Raw genomic sequence first — 20,196 nt, 5'->3', positions numbered from 1 at the left:
TACAGGGGGGTGCATTTGATTAGAGCACTGGTGGGGCAGAGAGGTTACTTAACTCTTTCTCATTATCCAGTCAAAACCATTCTTCTCATACATTTTTCTCCCTGCCTAGGGAAAACATATGGAGTCCTGCAAGTAGAAAACCAGCTTGGGGGGAGTTTGATTGAAAACACAACTCACGTGGACAAAGAATGAAGCAGTCCTACTTTTCTAATTAAATTTGCAGTCACTCGCAGCTGCCTATTAAAAATAATAATAATGGTAGACTGTTCACACATCTCTTGTGCCACATCTATTCTGGCCTCAAGAAATGGCGGGCATGATAAATGTCTATTAAAATGATCAACCATAAGAGGATGAGTAGGATGAGAACAGAGAATTATTCTCTCTCCATTTCAAACCGTTAGAACTCTGGGTCATTCAGTGAAATTCACTGGCAGCAAGTTCAGGACAAACAAAGGGAAGAAGTACTTCATGTAATTAATTTATGGAATACATTGCCACACGCAGTTGTTAAGGCCACTAGTTAGATGAATTTAAAAATGGCTACTGACAGAAGAACAAAAGTCATATGTGGTATGATTACTTTATTATCCCATAAACAAATGTGTTTGCATTTTAAGAAGCTTGAGTTAAAATGTCTAATAAACTAGTGCCTTATAGATATACCCTGTCAACGGACTCCCTGGGCAGTAAACAAAGCTGACACTAAGCCTCCACCAATTCCATTGTGCTCATGGGACCCACACTTTGCAATGTGGAATTTGCAGTTGAAAGAGTAATCCCAGAAAGTTACCAGAATGGGGCTGGTCAGCCAAGATCCCTTCTGCAGGCTCTGTTGATCTGCACCATACCAGAAATGAGCGTTTCTGCTCATTTTGCATTAGGGGAATGCTAGATTTCCATTGGGCTAGCAGGAAGTTCCGCTAGCACATGGCAATATTGGAAATTGCCCTTATTTATATTATTGGGTTGTTGTTGTTTAAAAAGGAATACGATGTGGCTAGAACATTCAAACTTAGCAGGACATTTAATAAAAATGTTAATAAAAAATTGCTAAAATTGTAATAGCCACAAAATGGCGACTAGCTAGTCTGCCGACAGGAAAGGAACGACTGAATAAAGCTCAATATGTATTTTGTCCAGTCCTACAGAAATGGTGTGTCTACAGGAAGGCAGACAAATATGAACATTTATGGACCCCACTTACTGACTATATGAGTCAAAAAAGTAATAACATAAATAATTATACGATTGAGTTTGCTGTTGAAGAAATTAAATAAACAAATGTAATTTGAATAACTGCACAATTCTATACCTGTCTATCCAAAAGTAAGTCCCACTGAGTTCAATAGGATTAACTTCCAGGTAAGTGGGTTTAAGATTACAGCCCTAAGGTGCAATATGTATGAGATTTAGACAAAAAAAAAGTCCTACAGCTCCCAGCATTTTCCCCCAGCTGGTTGGGGAATGCTGGGAGTTGTAGACTTTTTTCTGTGTCCTTAGTGTGTTTTCTAGAATTTTTACTATCTTTGATGTTTAATCCGTGGAAATATATACATGATGGCAAATATGCATGTTTTCTAAGTCTTGTAAGTTAAAAATAAATAAAGTACCTTAAGCATGAATGAGCTTGGCTTCAGGGCTTGTGATCCTGAAGCAGCAATACCCTAAGGCAAACCTTGTAGACATCAAATGAGACTATGACTTTTTGATGTAGAACAAAGAATATTAGCATTTATTAAAAATATTGAAGATCAGGCTGGCAAATTGTAAAATAGAATCATAGAATCATAGAATCATAGAATAGCAGAGTTGGAAGGGGCCTACAAGGCCATCGAGTCCAACCCCCTGCTCAATGCAGGAATCCACCCTAAAGCATCCCTGACAGATGGTTGTCCAGCTGCCTCTTGAAGGCCTCTAGTGTGGGAGAGCCCACAACCTCCCTAGGTAGCGGATTCCACCGTCGCACTGCTCTAACAGTCAGGAAGTTTTTCCTGATGTCCAGCCGGAATCTGGCTTCCTTTAACTTGAGCCCGTTATTCCGTGTCCTGCACTCTGGGAGGATCGAGAAGAGATCCTGGCCCTCCTCTGTGTGACAACCTTTTAAGTATTTGAAGAGTGCTATCATGTCTCCCCTCAATCTTCTCTTCTCCAGGCTAAACATGCCCAGTTCTTTCAGTCTCTCTTCATAGGACTTTGTTTCTAGACCTCTGATCATCCTGGTTGCCCTCTTCTGAACACGCTCCAGCTTGTCTGCGTCCTTCTTGAATTGTGGAGCCCAGAACTGGACGCAATACTCTAGATGAGGCCTAACCAGGGCCGAATAGAGAGGAACCAGTACCTCACGTGATTTGGAAGCTATACTTCTATTAATGCAGCCCCAAATAGCATTTGCCTTTCTTGCAGCCATATCGCACTGTTGGCTCATATTCAGCTTGCAATCTACAACAATTCCAAGATCTTTCTCGTTTGTAGTATTGCTGAGCCAAGTGTCCCCCATCTTGTAACTGTGCCTTTGGTTTCTATTTTCTAAATGTAGAACTTGGCATTTATCCCTATTAAATTTCATTCTGTTGTTTTCAGCCCAGCACTCCAGCCTATCAAGATCACTTTGAAGTTTGTTTCTGTCTTCCAGGGTATTAGCTATCCCACCCAATTTGGTGTCATCTGCAAATTTGATCAGCGTTCCCTGCACCTCCTCGTCCAAATCATTAATAAAAATGTTGAAGAGCACTGGGCCCAGGACTGAGCCCTGCGGCACCCCACTCGTTGCCTCTCCCCAGTTTGAGAAGGTTCCATTGATAAGTACTCTTTGAGTCCGATTCTGTAGCCAACTGTGGATCCACCTAATAGTTGTTCCATCTAGCCCACTTTTAGCTAGTTTGTTAATCAGAATGTCATGTGGTACTTTGTCAAAAGCTTTGCTGAAGTCAAGATATATGACATCCACAGCATTCCCACAGTCCACAAGGGAGGTTATCCTATCAAAAAATGAGATCAAATTAGTCTGACAGGATTTGTTCCTGACAAATCCATGTTGGCTTCTAGTAATCACTGCATTGATTTCAAGGTGTTTACAGATTGACTTCTTTATAATCTGCTCCAGAATTTTCCCAGGGATGGATGTCAGACTGACTGGTCTGTAATTCCCAGGTTCCTCCTTTTTGCCCTTTTTGAAGATAGGGACAACGTTAGCCCTCCTCCAGTCATCCGGCACCTCACCCGTCTTCCATGATTTTGCAAAGATAATAGACAAAGGTTCTGAGAGTTCTTCCGCTAGCTCCTTCATTACTCTTGGATGCAGTTCATCCGGCCCTGGGGATTTGAACTCATTCAAGGAAATTAGGTGTTCTTTGACCATTTGTTTATCAATCTCTAACTGCAATCCTGCCCTCTCAACTTCTGCTTCACTTTTTCCAGGGGGGTCATAGACCCGCTTTTGGGAGAAGACCGAGGCAAAGTAGGAATTGAGCATTTCAGCCTTTTCTTTGTCGTCTGTTATCAATTTGCCATCCTCATTAAGCAGTTGAACCACCATTTCTTTCCTCTGTCTTTTACTACTCACGTATCTGAAGAAAGCCTTTTTATTGCTTTTAGCATCCCTCGCTAATCTCAGCTCATTCTGAGCTTTAGCCTTCCTGACGCCATTTCGGCACTTCTGCGCCTCTTGTCTGTACTCTTCTTTTGTAGCCTGGCCTTCCTTCCACTTCCTATATGTATCCCTTTTTGTTTTCAGTTCATCAATAAGCTTTTTGTGGAGCCACATTGGTTTCCTCTGTTGTCTTCTATCTTTTCTCCTTGTTGGAATTGTTTGTAACTGTGCCTTTAAAATTTCATTTTTTAGATACTCCCACCCATCCTGCACTCCTTTTATTTTTAGGCTGTATTGGGGTCTAATCCCAAAAAGTTCTGATTCTCTTGCTAATCCTTGCTGGTTCTGGTCCCACCTTCAGATATATCTCAAAGCTGCTATTTCCTGGAGTGCTCTTTTTGCCTACCCAGGACATCAAGCTGAAGATTGGAGCATCTGGAGGGAATCTACACGTCGTTGTGAGGGCGCTTGCATGCGCCCCCAGTGCGCCCTCACAACAACTGTGTAGACGGAGAAAGAAGAGACGGAGGAAGAGGCGGAGGAGGAGGAGGCTGGGGAACCGGCTGTGTCCTCCCCGCCAGCCTCCTGCTGCCGGGCTAAGAGCGACCCAGGTCGGAGAGCTCGGCTTCCACTTCCGCCAAGCTCTCCGACCCGGGTGGCTGTTAGCTCGGCAACAGGAGGCTGGCGGAGAGGCGGCGGCAAGGACGCGGCCGGTTCCCCAGCCACCGCCTCCTCTGCCTCTTCCTCCGTCTCTTCTTTCTCCGTCTACACAGTCGTTGTGAGGACGCACTGGGGGCGCATGCAAGCGCCCTCACAACGACGTGTAGATTCCCTCTGGGTCATCCATGATTTTAGACCAACAATGAATTTTATACAGTTTGTTGATTTTAGGCTCAGCAGGCTCCACATACCTCCAGGGATGAAAAGAGTGGTTCAGTAGGTTACACAATTCCTATCAAGAAGCACATAGCTTTATTTAGCACTGCCATAGCCACAGCAGGTACAAATATGCTCAGTAAGATTTGCTTGCTTAGACTTAGCTTCCAAATAATATTAGCTTCCAGTGTGCCCACGACATTTCATGCTGCAAGTAATCAGCTTGCAGCTGCAGGATCTAGAACACATCCATGAAGCATGAGTTAGTCCAGTTTTAGATCACAAAAACAATGGAATAAAGGGCAACTCTCCTTTGTGCTTTCTCTGCTCCATCTGCTTTCCTCCAAGAAACAAACAAAAACCATTGGGGTGGGGCTGAACCTGCCCCCTGCTCCGTGAATCCAGTGGCTGGGGTGAGGGACTCTTTCTACACCCTTTCAACTGTGTCACATGTGGCACCCCATTTAGTCTCATGGAGCTGAATGGCAGCCACTGAGAACTAAGCTAGTGTCCACCTGCATACTCTCATCCCTAAATCTGCATAGCCTCATCCTGTTCTCTGTTTCTGTGTGATGTTGGAGTGTGATGGAATCTTTGACATTTAAGCGTGTGATGAGAGAATGTAGCGAACTAGCTAGGATAGCTGGAAGGCTGGATAAATCAGTAATCTTTTGAACAGAAGCCTAACATAGGTAGGTTGAAATGCCTCTGCTGCAGCTTAGTTACTGGCATTCAGAACTTTGAACTGAACCCTGCTGGTATTTCGGCCGCCTCCCTTTTGCCCTCAGCCCCTCCAACCACTGGAATGTGGGCCTCAAGAGCCTCTCCAGAATTGAATTCAGCCCTTGGATTGAAAGGGGTTCTGCACCTCTGCTCTATTCTATAGAAAAGTCATAATCCAGAGTTGGGCGTTCCCAGCATTTTGTAATTGGCCATACATTCTAGTTTACAATCTTAAATAGACACGGGGAAACAGCAGAGGAAGGAGAGAATAGAGGCATGATTAAGCGGGGAAGAATATGTGATTATTTCAATTACACATACTTTGGCTTAGTTACAACAAGGTATAGCAGGTAGCACAACAATCCAACAGCTTTCTGGAAAAGATTAAGTTTTAAAGAGGACTTGAAGAAAGTAAGGACGCCTATCTTCTTCTTCTTCTTCTTCTTCTTCTTCTTCTTCTTCTTCTTCTTCTTCTTCTTCTTCTTCTTCTTCTTCTCTAAGATAGCACTGGAATCTAAAATATGCTTTAATACAAACAGGATTTGGAAGCATGTTTATGTCCCTTCTTCAATTGGTATTACACTGTTGGGCCAGCAGAGGGAGTCACGGGAGACAGAAAAAATGAACAATCCAAATGAAATTCAATTTCCCTTGAAACGTAACCCTTGAAAGCCAAGGCCTTGTTGTGCAAACAGCAGATAACTGGAAAGGCGGTCTCTGCAAGCAAGACGATATATGGAGTAGAGAAGCATAAACAGTTGATCTTGGATAGTCAACCCCAAAGTCTAAAATGGGGCAAAAGGATTAAGGAAACTTTTCTTAATGCTAACCAGCTGGAAGTCACCATCTCACATTACAAAAAATGGTCCCTTTACGTGCTTCTGCCATTATAAAAAACAAACCAAAAAGATAGTAGCAAGATTCTTAAGCAGTTCAATTTCTGTCTAACATAGGGGGATTCCACACGTCGTACTGAGGGCGCTTCCATGCGCCCCCAGTGCGCCCCCAAAGCGATCGTGTAGCTTGCCTGTTCAAAGAGACGAGGAAGAGGCGTTCTTGCCGCCGCCGCCACCACCCACCTACCTCCTCGCCAGCCGAGTCGGACAGCTCGGCCAAAGAAGGCGAGGGGGAGAGCTTCTTCCGCTCTCCACCCCGCCTTCTTCCGCCGAGCTCTCCGACCCGGCCGGCGAGGAGGTAGGTGGGTGGAGGCGGCGGCGGCAAGGACGCCTCTTCCTCGTCTCTTCCAGGCAAGCTACACGATCGCTTTGGGGGCGCACTGGGGGCGCATGGAAGCGCCCTCAGTACGATGTGTGGAATCCCCCATACTAATTGTAATAGCAGGAATCTAGGTGCTGGTAAAGAAAGACTTGATGTTTAAATGAAAGTCTGTTAGAATGATGAGAGGCCAATTCACACCACCAGATTAGCTCATGTGGAATGTAGGATGAATGACAGAAAAATATTACGAACATAAAAAGAGCCATGCTGGATCAGAGCAAGGGTCCATCTAGTCCAGCACTCCGTTCACACAGGGGCCAACTATATTCCCCAGCAACTGGTGTGTATAGGCTTATTGCCTCTGATACTGGAGGTAGCACATAGCCATTAACAATTATACTGTGTTTTCTAGCTGTAATCCTTTTACCAATCAATTAGACCTGGGGTCCCCAACCTTTTGGGACCTATGGGCACTTTTGAAAATTTAAGAATCTGCTGTGGACACTACCACAAAATGCTAGTCATTGCATCACCACTTTGGCATCTACCTGTCACATCTATGGACCTTAGGCTGCATCTTATTCAGCAAAACCTTTGTTCTGTGTCTACTGGACACCATGACTTCTCTTTAAGAAGGGATTGTCTAATTCAACTAATTGCTGGAGGTGTGATACAGCAATGGTTCTTTTAAACAAATGTTTTGGCAAAGTTCGATAGTTGCTTCTTTTTGGAAGGAAGTTATTACACATATAAATTTTGTACTGGAATGTCTTCAATATTCACTGATGTACATGCTCTTTTAAATTATACCTGCTTCATGGAAATTAACAAATAGTCAGCGTCAATGGATTGTCTATGCCCTTTTCAAAGCTAAAAGAATATTACAATATTGGAAGGAGAAACACTTACCTCCTTACAATGCTTTCAATATTTGAATGTGTCAAATAGGTGCCACCTTCAAATAGATACTTATTTGGATATTTGGTCTGCTTTTGTTGAAGCCTATGAATAATTGCTATAAAGTTGTATGTGTTTTCATTGTGTATTCATTGCTATGGCTATACCATGTACATATGTTTAAAAATGTGAAGAAATAATTTTAAAAAACCACATTGGAGACACCGTCATGGGTGCCATTGGAGGTGTCCACAGATGACACATTGGGAACCCCTGGATTACACTAAGGGCCAAAGTATAGGTTATGAAGAATGCATAGCATACATCCACATCTTCATTTTTTTTCTTTATTTGGTTTGGACAGGGGGAGGGGGTATTGGGACCACATAGCATAGGGACAGGAAGTTTATTCCTTCCTTCCCAAGCTACATTCAGGACAAAAATCACCACACTCCACTGCACAGCTTTGAGACTTAAGAAAAAAGTTTCCATTGGTGCTAATGAAAATATTTTCTAAACCTTGCAGCCAAACTTGCGGTGGGGTTGGGGATGTTTATCCTTATCACAGGAAGGGAAGTGATAAACCACCCCTCCAATAACTACTATCCCAATAACGATCTCCACAGACACACATAGCTATGAAGCTCATTGGGTGAGTTTGGTCAGCCTAACCTACCTCACAGGGTTGTTGTGAGGATTAAATGGAGAGGAGCACCGTGTAAGCTGCCTTGGGTTCCTCTCAAGAAGGGAAAAGGTGAGATATAAATGAAATTAAATAAATAAAGGCTGTGGCTTTCTTCAGGCCACATAGAGAGACCAGAGTCGAACCAAGGATTTCCTAGTTTGTAACTCCTAAGTTTGGTTCAGATGATCACCTACGTCATAGTTTATGCAATCATGAACAAGCCATGGTAATCCTTGGGATCACACATTCCACCTCTCCTCTTTTACCCTGTAATGCATGAGATTGAAAGCTCTTGCTTTTCTATTTTTCTGCTGCAGAGAACAAGCTAAATGAATGAAAAAGGGCATTTTGCAGGTGTTCAGAGGCACATTTGTTGCACTGAGGAACGATCTGGCTGAAATTTCAGGATGTGAGAATGCAAATCAGAAACTTTATCAAATACTGGATCAAATTTCTCTTTGTCTCTTTTCTGTCAGTTGTGTATGGGGACCGGGGAGGGGGTAAATTTGTTGGGACTCAGTCCTGCTTGAAGCACATACCTTCTTGCCCTGGGAGCACTGTTTCTTAGCCTTAGCGGTATATGGGAGTGACATGTGTTTGGTGAGAAAGAGACATTTTGTATGCCCCCAAATACACTATTTTAAATTTATTTATTTATTTCAAATATTTTTAAATACTGCCCTTCATCAAAATTGATTCCAAGGTGGTTTACAAAAGCCTTTTCTTTTTAAGGTTGAAACAACAAGGAATGTGAGGAGGAAGCTTACTTGTTCTGACTCGCTTTGGGGGTTACTTCACTTGTGTTAAGGAAGCAGGGAAGGGAACAGGGTCACGTCCAAAGAACTTATTAAATGGTTTAGCTAATCACCAGAGACCATTGTCTGGAGATGCTATAATCCAGAGGTTAAATACTACACTTCTTATTCTTCTCCACATGATGTTTATTCTGTTAGATATTTGGGGGTGGGGGTCAACCCCTTTGTTTATTTAACAAGTATCAGAAGTCAAGCCCTGTCCTGTTTTATCTGTTAATCACACCCTGCTTTTCTTGTGTTGGTCTCCATGTGGTCAACAAAATTGATCATGATACTGACGTCTGGACAATTTCATTCTATTAGCTGAGTCATTAATATCAGAGGTTAAATAAAGTACGAAAGAACACTTTCAGTGGAATACAGCAGCTGGCCAACTATGGTTGGTAATTTAGGATGCTTATAAAGCAATTATTGGCGGATCTCTGGTTCAAAAGACCTCATTCCTGGAGGGGGGAAAAACCTTATTTAGGACATGGAGAAATGAATGATTGTTGATCATTAAACTGATGGTTGTAAGTGAATAGAACTCTTCTTAGGATATTTATTTATTAATTAATATGCCACAAACAAAGGTGTTTAGACTTCATATAGGACCAAATACAAAAGAGGGCAGGGCTCCCGCAGCTTTAACTGTTGTGATGAAGAGGGAATTTCACCAGGTGCTGCATGCATACAAATGACACCTGCTGAAATTCCCTTTTCAATTCAACTGTTAAGGTACAGGAGCCCTGTCCTGCTTTCCATATGGTCACCCAAGGTAAATATTACAGGTTTGGAGTAGTTAGAACAATAGGATGAGAACTCAATAGTTGAGCACATGTGCAACATGCAACATGTAGAAGATCTCACATCCCCATCATCTCCAGTTAAAGAGAACAGATAGCAGGTGACAGAAAAGACCTCTGACAGAGACCCTTGAAAGCTATTGCTGGTGAGAACAGACAATATAGACTCCAGAGACAAATAGTCTGGTATATCATAAGACAAATAGTCTTATATCATAAGACAATGATATGCTATAATACAATACTCATGAAGGCAGGAGTAAAATAGTAAACCTTGTGTGCGTGCAGTCTTTTCTATTCAGCAAAACTATAAGATCAAGTTGAGCCTGAGGCTTTCTCCATATACCTCGCATTATTGTAATGAACAAATAAACAGGAAAGAGATTCTTGGGGATATGTCTGCATGATCCTTTGTGTCCTTGAAGGACTTGATTGAAAATGGCGTTGTTGAGCAAGTAGCTAGGATGAGGCCCACCGTTGTTCCAATACTTTCAAATCGGACCCTCTGTTTTGGCACGGTCAAGGATGGTCCTCTGAGAGATCCAACTAAGTCTGATGTTCCTCTGTTTCATACATCTGGTAGAGTAGAAGTCTAACTGATAAGATTTATTCAGTGTTAAAAGTCCTTCACTGATAGTTCAAAGGTTTGCCAAACGATATGGTGGAAAGATTTAGGGATGGTAAGATTAGCTTGGCAGTGCCTGCAGTATAATAAACCTAAAACCTTTATATCAATGAACTTGAAAGAAAACTTTTCAAAAATCTATTGTCAATAGTACCTAACCCTGAAACAAACTGAAGCTAATTTATAATTTGATATAAGCTGGAACTGTGGAAAATCTTTTCACATAGTCTGTATATTTTAATTATTAATTATTTTTGAGAAGTTAAAAGAGGACCCAGCCTTCAAATATAGAGCAAAATACCTGATCGTACCGATTGATCTTCTAGATGAGGTCTTGAATTATTTACATCTGTTGGCTGATGATAATGATGCAGAAATAGCAAAGGCCACTATTCCCTATTACTGGAATATGTTTATTGCTCCTCCTTTGTCAAACTGGTTTTATAGAATCTGGAATATATTATGGCTAAAGGAACTTACTATATACAGACTCAAAAAGGATACATTATTGAGAGCCCATTTAGTCAGAGCTCTGGTCCTTATTTAAAAGATTTTGGAATTGTATGTTCCATGGAAGTGTTAAAGCTTACGCCAGCCTTCCCCAACTTGATAGCCTCCAGATGTTTTGGACTACATCTCCCAGCATCCCTGACTATTAGCCATCTTGACTGGGGCTGATGGGAGTTCAAGTACAAAACACCTTTAGAGCACCAGGGTTTTGTCCGTACGCCCCATTTAGCCCATGGCTGCATGTTGGTGCTGCGTTGTTTATATGGTGCAGTGGTGACCTTGCTTCGGGTTGAGGCTGGGAGCATTCTGGGGGCAGATCAAGGCCCAGGGTAGGGGGCGGGAAGTGTGGGAAGGCTGGGCAGAGGCGGGCTCGAGGTGCCAAATGGCCGCCAGTGCTGCAGCTTTTTTTGGCCGGAAAAACCGCATTCCCTCCTGCCATTGAGATTTATCTGTGCTATCCTGCAGCCACGATGCCATGGGTTTTGAGGAATGAGCAGCCAAACCAACATCGTAAAGACACCCCCAGGTTACGGAAGACTGTCCTATATCATATTTACTAGGTTTGGAGGTGTGTCAGCCAGTTCTGGATGGGGCTACACTCCCCCTGAAAGACTGTGTTCGCAGTTTGGGGGTGCTCCTGGATCCGTCGCTCCAAATGACAGCCCAGATAGATGCGACAGCCAGGAGTGCCTACTATCAGCTTCAGCTGATACGCCAGCTGCACCCCTTCTTAGAGTCAGAAGACCTAAAGACAGTAGTGCAGGCTCTGGTAACCTCAAGGCTTGACTTCTGCAATGCGCTCTACATAGGGCAGGGCTACCATTGTACCTAGTTCGGAAACTTCAACTAGTTCAAAATATGGCAGCCAGGTTGGTCACCAGTACATCTAGGGGTGAGCATATTAACCCAACATTAAAATCACTCCACTGACTGCCAATTAGTTTCTGAGCAAAGTACAAAGTGTCGGTCATTACCTTTAAAGCCCTAAATGGTTTGGGTCCAGGTTACCTGCGGGATCGCCTTCTCTCATATAGTCCACCCCGCACATTTAGGTCCTCTGGGGTGAACTTACTTCAGTCAGCTAAAACTAGGCTGACATCAGTCTCCCAGAGGACCTTTTCTTCTGTCACCCCTAGATTGTGGAATGGCCTGCCGGAGGAGATTCGTAAAATTAACTCTATGTGTGATTTTAAGGCAGCTTTAAAGACTAGCCTTTTCCGGCAGGCCTATCCAGATCAATGTTAAATCATGAATTTTTAAGATGTATTGATTCCTGTTCTAATGTTGTTCCCCACCTTGATCCAAAGGGAGAGGCAGGTAAGAAATAAATGTATTATTATTATTATTATTATTATTATTATTATTATTATTTGCTATTCATTGATTTATTCTCTTTCTCTCAATGGGGAATGCAACAATTTGGAAGGAGCATAATCTGGATTCACTGAAATATGTGAGTGAACAAATAGAGTAAATACTGTACAAAAAGGGTTAGCGTGCGCCCCTACCTCATCTGCTCCACATGGAAGAGTATTGAATCTCTTCTGAGAAAATGCATGATTCAGCACCAGATGATTTAGAGACAAAACCAAACTATTCCACCGGTGAGGCTGCTGAAACTCTCTGATTTCACTGTTAACAGCACTGACAATGGGATTTTGTTTTGTTTTTGCTTCAAAAAAGAACCAAATAGGCAAACATTCTATTTTTCTTTGCAATTCTATTTTCCCCTTGCAAAAATGCATACATGACCAGCACTTGACTTCTGAATGAATTCTGAGACAATAATATGTTGCCATTCAACAGTGCCTTCTCTCTGAATACTCCCAAGGCAGGTTGGCATTTCTGCCTTCATTTTACAGACAATGAGTCAAAGTAAACATCCAAAGATGTCCCAAACCACAATTACTCAGTGACAGATGCGAGAACAGACCCGCAATTCCAGCCCTTGCTCTCATAGCCTCCCAAAACTAGGGATACCATTCAGCCATCCTGGCTCCCAATCCCTTGCTCACCTGATTTCCATTTTGTTTTGGAACATTTTAGCAGATTTGAAGAGAGATTAACGCAACTATTCCCTTGTACTAGTTTAGAAAGCTATAAGGCAGATTCCCTCTGCCTGGTGTCCCACAGAAGCTTTGGGCTACAGACCTTATCATTCCTGACTGTTAATCATGCTGGCTGGAGCTGATAGAAATTGTAATCCAAAACATCTGGAGTGCCCTAGGTTGAGGAAGGGTATTATTAGAAGCTCATAGGTCTTTGCAGAATTTTAAGTTCCACTATAGAATTTTATGGTAGAACTGGATTTTCTTAATTGGACTGAGAACTGAGAGAATTGCAGCCTCATACCCAAGCTGCCACCTCCCTGAACGATGTTTGGAAACACAGGACTTCTGGAACCCTGGAGCTTTCGCTGCTGCTTTGTGCTTTCCCCTCCACTGTGGCAGAGAGAAAGTGACCCTGCAAAAGGCAACGAGGACAGCACCATGTGTTACACAAAAACAGAGCCAGCGGAATAAATAGAAACAGAATGCTACAGTCAGGAAAGGTGGGGAAGTAATTGAGGCCGGTTTCTCCCACCAGTTTGTGTCACTCTGAGGAATGGTGCATCCAGCTCAGGAAACCAATGACCCAGTTCCCCAGCTGGGAGCCCTTCAGCCGGAGGAAGAGTTCATACAGGTTGATCTGCCACAAGCTCAGGGCCTCGGAGAGGGTTAACTGTGCCTTCCTGTACAATGAGTCACTCTTGCTCCTCTGATACCTGGGTAAAACACAGAAAGGAAGGCATTAAACCTTACAGCAAGTAAGTGGCCAGAACCTCAGGCCCCCAGGGTCAAATCTGGCCCTCTGGGGTTCCCCAGGTGGCCCCACTCTCTTTCCTTCAACCACCAATCATTTGGTGGTATCCCAGCTTTTGTCAAATTTTACCCCATTCTTAAAGGTTGAAATGCCTCTTCTAAGGCTTAGCTACTGGCAGTAAAAGCTTTAAGCTTACATATGCTGATATTAGGGGGTATGCTGGCTCTGCCCCTTTTGCTTTTGGCCCCTCCCATCACTGGAAGGCACACCTTGAGAGCTTCTCCAGAACAGAATTCAGCCCTCAGGTTGAAAGGGGTTCAACACCCCTGTCTGACAGGGACACAACCTAGCAACGGGAGGCCCACAGAAGAACTCCCCATGTAGACCAATTCACGAATTTGGGCTAACTATGTGAAGCAGCAGTGATAATCAGATAGACTGCCCTGTAATCTGGGCAGCCGAGGGAATAAAAGGGTTGAAGAATGTGGCTGTAGTTTTAGTTAGCATTTTATTGTTTAGAGGAAGAGGGAACCTGGACAGAAGATTTACCACCCGGGACACCTGAAGGGAGGATGAGGGGAGATATCTTCAGTCTTTGATGCCAGAGAAGTTCTTATCTGGCCTCAAGGCCATAAACCAGCCCAGTCTGCTGGAAAGGAGAGGCTGCAGCTGGAGAGGTAAGAAAGATCTATCATCCCTGGGAGAGGAGAGGGGAAGAGTTGGGCTGATTGGAGCAATGGGGGGAATGATGGGCCTCCTGAAAGCGTATCATTCTCCCCCGCCACACTAATGGTGACCTTAAAGGGGAAATCATGCCATTCCAGGGCATTATAGAAAAATACAGAAAATCCTCCCGACACCCAGGATAGAATACCAACCAGGACAAATCCAGGGAAATTCTGACAGTTGGTCACCCTAAGATAGATCAGCTAGATTTTATTTTTTTTAAGACTGCTGGGGTTCTTTGCTGTACTAGCTTTGTAAGTTTTTTTTTTATTCTTCCCTAACCCCTACTCTTAGTTGTTTTCTGAACAGGCACAAAGAGTAGCAGGAGATAGGAATCGCCTAGCCACATGGCAGTCCTGGATCCTGCCTTCTGGGTAAAGGGGACTCACGTGGCAACGGCCCGTATGCAGCAGCGAGACATGTTGAGGAAGGAGCTGGCACTGGCCCGCGTTTGCAGGGCGGACTCAACGCCCCTCAGTAAATCATTGGTCTTCAGCAGCAGCAGCATCTGGCGAGGGACATTGTTGAGGAGCTTGGTGATCTGAGGTAGGTAAGTGGCGGCATTGTTCCGGATTTCCACATCCTGGCATGGTCGGATTGGGGGTGCATGGAAGACAAGGAAGAGGAAAGTTCACATTGGAAGCACGGGTGCTGATGGTGTCTGGGGCCATGTTCTAGGACAGTGTGGCATCACCACCCTCTGTGACACTATCAGCAACCTCTCTTATGCTGCCACCACCCGCTTACTTTTAAAGGAGGGAACTTTAAACCTTTTTGTGTGATACACAAACCTTCGGCAACTAATAAGACCAAGCAAGGCGTAGCTTTAAAATAACAAAACAAAATTTAAGACTGTAATGATAAGAGAAAAGGTATTTTAATAAAACATATGTTTCATGGAGTTAAAATAAATGTACCTCTCTCCACAACCTAGGGAAAGCTAACCACCCCTCAAATCTATAGCCCCGATTCCCTAATCCTATCCTTCTCAAAGCCAGCTTATTTACCTCACAAAGAAAAACCCAGTGACAGTTATACTCTCTGTCACTTCTCAACTGAAAATAAAACAGCCAATCAGAGGACACCATTCAAACAGCTCAACATTCTAACTCCCCCCTCCCCCCTACTTACCATTGCCTGTAATAAAAAGGATTTGTTAAAGCAAATCAAGCCTGCAACCAAACATTTATTTAAAGAAAATGAACAACAAAATAAAAAACCATTTTGTCACAGTGGCCTTCCCCCAACCTGGTAACCTCCAGATGTATTGGCCTACAACTCCCAGCATCTTGCTTAAACCTGTCAACCAAGGGTGAAACTACATGTTATGTATGTTATATAGTAATTAAAACCCAATTCAGATTGGGACCGCCATGTATTGGGAGGGGAGGCTTAAACCTTCCCCTACCCCACCGTTTGCTTCTCAAAATCCCCCCTTCCCCCACAGGGTTAAAAAAAGAGGGGGGAAGTGGAGCATTTTTATTTATTTATTTACACTCCATGCAGGGGGTATTTTGAGACGCAAATGGGGTGGGGGAGGTTTAAACCTCCAATGCATGGCAGTCTTGAACCAATTTGGGGCCACGCATACTTACACTACAGAAGGTGAAGAAAACATAAGCTTTAGCTTTATCTCACACAATTAACATAGTAATGATGGCCCCAGGGAGAGGTTTCATCTCTCTAATGAATGTAATGTGCCAAGGGTTAAAGATGGCTTCTCTGCCAAAGGGTGGCTACACATATAGCTATATGCCAGATTTGCATTCCTTAATAATAGACATCAGACAAAAAGAAAAACTTTCAACCAATAGAGCATTGAATGTAACCTATGACTCGTTGAGATTGTGCACCTTAACTTGAAAATTGAATGTAACTTAACTTGCTAATCCAGAACTGACCAATAGAAGGGTTAGAAAGAGACTAACACCCTCTTGTAGTCAAGGCCTATATATACTGTGAGATTCCTTTGTTCGGAGTGCCTCCTCCATCTTGTGGAACCGGAGAGCACCCCCATACTGCAGTATCAGAAGTAAATGGATTAAGTGTATTCTCCAGCCTCATGTGTTTGATTGGCTATTAACGCGCCGGGGAAGCGGGCCTTTAAATCCCTGGTTAAGGGACAACAGAAATTTGACCCTTAGATTATTTTAATAGGAAATGCCAAGCACTGAACCTGGAACCTTCTGCATGTAACAGACGTGCTCTACCACTGAGTGTTGTCCCTCCCTCTTAAGACCCATAGACTCACCCACACAATATCCCTACATGATTTTATTGAAAATATAGCACAATGTGGTAGAGCACATGCTCTGCATGCAAACAGACCCAGGTTTGATCCTCTGCACCTCCAGCTAGGGCTCCGAAAATCTCCTGCCTGAACAGCCACTGCCAGTCAATACTGAGCTAGATGGACTTGATATATGGCAGCTTCCCATGCAGGCCTTAGTTCAGGTACCAGCAGATAGTGCTCAGTGGGGCTGAGGGCGCCCAATATTCTGCTAAGATTGTCGGAGGAGGGCAGGAGATCACACGTGGCAATCAGCAGCTGCTTGCTGTGCATTGGAGCAATGGTACCTGGCTGTGGGGGGAGTTCTCTGCCACAAGTGAGTGGGGGAGAGGCAGAGGGTCACCATTCCATTTGCCCCAAATCTAGAGCCACCTCTGGGTCACCTTGGTGTTCTTGGTGCAGCAGCATCCCTATTTATTATTCATGTTAAACTGTGAGGCAATAATAACCAAAAAAAATTACCTCTTTCCTTGTGACTGGTAACTGGTTGATGCCCCTGTTGACTGATTCCCAGGACCTGGCAGTGAGCATGCAAGCAAAGAGGGGATACAGGTCACCGGCTCCCAGTTGCCGGCTGTATTTTTGGATCCGCTTCATATCAGCCTTGATCAGGGCCTGCCAAAGCCGACAATAGTCCAAGCGGAAGTTGTCTGTCAGGACCTTAATAGGAAGGAGGGTTTTTATGGTTTCAGAGGAAATCAATCCAAAAGTGACATCATGGCTGGACAACACAGGACTTTTGGGTAAGCAGCAGGGGTTTGGCAGTTATGAATGAAAAATGGAGAAGCCTGAGACTTTTAATTCACAAAGAGGCAACTGGCTACTACTCTGATGGGAACACTTGTGGACGGCACCTGTATCCCTAGACTGGCCTTGCACGTCAGATGACATATTAAGATGGTGCCCTCCTTGCTGAGTCCTGGAGCTCATACCTGAACAGGGGCAAGGGATTATCAGCCCTTGCCCCTGCTCAGTGCTGAGAAAGTGAGCCTCTCTCAGCACTGTCAGAGGAAATGCCCCTCTCAGCTGAACTGCATGGGCCAGCTGTGGAGATGAGGCTGGGAAGTGTATGTATGGGGTGTGTTTGTGTGAAATATGAGAGGGATGCTGTGGCGTTACCCCCACAATTGAGTATCTTGTATATGTCTAGATTAGTAAGTCTGGTAAGTATGGAATGTTAGAAATGAGTGGGTATGGTTTATGATGTAATAGGTGGGAGGGGAAAGAGTATATAAGGAGTGTTGGGAGTTTGTGGGGTGTGAGTTTGAATGTGTGTGAGGAGAGTTGTTTAGTTGTAGAGAAAGAAGAGTTTGGATTCTAGGGACTTAGGATTGGTGTGAAGAGAGTGAAGTGGTTGGTGTGTGGAGAGTTAGATCAGGCAGGATTGAAAGTATTATATTTTGACTTAAAGCTTTTAAACAACAATAAACTTATTTTTATTTTGTTAGCTACCAAATACCATGTGTCAGCTTGGCATTATTTACCTGTCTTACAGTTATTAAACACCCACATCAGAGTATTCCCACAGTATATTTTGAGAGATCCTATGTTAAACCTGTTTCCCTCGTAGCTAGGGGAAAGGTCTTAATTAACCCTCCCTCAGGTTTTCAAGTGGTGGTGCTTGGCCTGAGAAGGCTATATGTGACGGGCCCTAGTATAAGGGTCTGTTACATCACAGATGCCAACAGTGGCTCAACTCACATTGGACAATTATTTATTTATTTATTGCATTAGCCGAAGCTCTCCACGCGGTTTACAAAAGTTAAAAACAGCAAACATTAAAAAGAAATATACAAAATTTTAAACCATAAAAAGCATAAAATACAAACAAAAACAGACAATATCCATTTAAAAACAATGCCTAGGGTGACCATATGGAAAGGAGGACAGGGCTCTTATATCTTTAACAGTTTCATAGAAAAGGGGATTTCAGCAGGTGACATTTGTATGCATGGGGCACCTGATGAAATTCCCTCTTCATCACAACAGTTAAAGCTGCAGGAGCCCTACCCTCTTTTGTATCTGTTAAAGACACAGGAGCCTTGTCCTCCTTTCCATATGGTCAATGACCCCATCCACTGCTCACATGTGATTCCCAATGTCTGGGTCCAATTTGGCTCTTAAGCTGAATTTAGCCCCAGCCTGACAACCCCAGCCTCCCTGGGTTCCTTTCCCTAGTTGTTTCTTGCTGCATCTTCTCTTCAGCCTTTTGTGTTCCTGAGCAGGAAAAACAGAGACACCAAAACCTTACTGAGAAAGGAAGTAGCTTGCCAGTGCTTCCTGACAGTGTTCCACCCTAATCTCCAACCCATGGTTGCTTTCTGGTACATCTGGCCCTAGCTCTCTCCCAATCCCCTCACCCTGCCCTCAGCTTACCTGATAGAGTCCATGGTCCAGAAGTATAATGTGTGCCTTGCCCGTAGTTGGGCACTTCCTCACTAACACATTGCCTGGGTGTGGATCACAGTGCACGAAGCCATTGACAAAGATCATTTCACTGTATAACTTCCCCAGGTTGCGAGAGATCTGAGGAGAGAAAAGAGGGAGGCATGGTCTGAGACAAGGCCCTAGCAAGCAACACCACTAAGGGCAGGGAAGCCCACGTGCCAGGTAACAGTAACCATGGGAAGCAAGGAGCCTCCTACTGGCATGGCAGACAAACAACTGCTTATTATATTCCGATGGCTCCAGAAAGAGAATGTGAGAGCATTCAAGATTTAACATGGGTGCAAGTCTATAGGGAAAGCATTTTGAGGGCCTCTCCAAGGCAGGATGGGAAGTGTACAAAGTGGATTGTTTGCCTGTATAAAAGTAGAGCAGGTGTGTTGAATCTCAGGCATGGGGGAGAAATCCAGGGTTCCCTAGATGGCTATGCCCCATTCTCCATGTCACCAGGTGGTTCGTATTCCCCCCCTTCCCCAACGGTTTGGTGGTTCCCCAGCTTTAGCATGGTTTTTTCCCCATTCTAAAAGATTTAAATTCCTTTCTTGAGACTTAGTTTCTGGCAGTGAGAGCTAAAATACACTGACACTTTTTTGGTATATTTGATTCCAACCCTTTTGCCTTTGGCCCTGTCCCTTTGCCTTCAGCCTCACCCACCACTGGAATGCAACCCCCAAACATGCCTCTGAAATTGAAATTCAGCCATAGGAGTGTGCATGGGGTGTGCCTGGTGTGCCCAGGCACACCCTAATGTCTTGAGTAATAAGTGCTGAATTAAGCGGGGGACCATTCTGGGGGAATGGTTCTCTGGCTGCTCTCCAGCATCTCTGCCACTGCACTGAAGAACTGCTGCCCCTTAGAGAGCGCCGTTGCTCCCGGCAGAAGGACCAAAAAGGAATCTCTCTGCTGGGAGCTGCACCCCTTCAGCCACTAGGCCTCTGCTGGAGCTTATGAGACTTACGACAGAGTGTTCAATAAATGTTCACCTTTTAAAAAGAAATAATTCCCTGGGTGTACACCCTAATGAAATGTGCTGTGCACGCTTATAAATTCAGCCCTTGGGCTAAAAGAGGCTCTGCACTCCTGGATTGGAGTCATTCTGGAGAAGGGCACAGGGAGCCAAGGAGACCTGCAGCAAAGTTGGATGCATTTCCTGGATGAGATACAATACCAAGAATAGATTCAGAGGGAACTTCCAAGCAAGTCAAGG

At 44.0% G+C, this 20,196-nt stretch overlaps 1 protein-coding gene across 3 annotated transcripts in view; it reads right to left on the bottom strand.

The window, feature by feature from the left end:
• Positions 1-20,196, bottom strand: part of ADCK1 (aarF domain containing kinase 1) — a 232,383-nt gene that overhangs the window by 88,895 nt on the left and 123,292 nt on the right. Inside the window, exons 8-11 of one of the 3 annotated variants that reach the window (XR_010025105.1) lie at positions 18,921-19,070; positions 17,007-17,204; positions 14,644-14,837; positions 12,644-13,490 (exon numbers count right to left, since the gene is read on the bottom strand). Coding sequence is in view for 2 of the 3 variants with exons in the window: in XM_063118921.1 (XP_062974991.1) it covers positions 13,319-13,490; positions 14,644-14,837; positions 17,007-17,204; positions 18,921-19,070 (714 nt within the window). In the remaining variant the exon portion in view is untranslated. Of the gene's footprint in view, positions 1-12,453; positions 13,491-14,643; positions 14,838-17,006; positions 17,205-18,920; positions 19,071-20,196 lie in introns of those variants that run through there. The other 2 variants (XM_063118921.1, XM_063118923.1) reach the window with 2 other exon arrangements.

Source organism: Elgaria multicarinata, chromosome 2 (genome assembly GCF_023053635.1).
Source record: "Elgaria multicarinata webbii isolate HBS135686 ecotype San Diego chromosome 2, rElgMul1.1.pri, whole genome shotgun sequence".
NCBI classification, from domain to species: Eukaryota; Metazoa; Chordata; class Lepidosauria; order Squamata; family Anguidae; genus Elgaria; species Elgaria multicarinata.
Note: the sequence above shows the minus strand (reverse complement) of the source record. Positions and strands in the feature narration are given on the sequence as shown.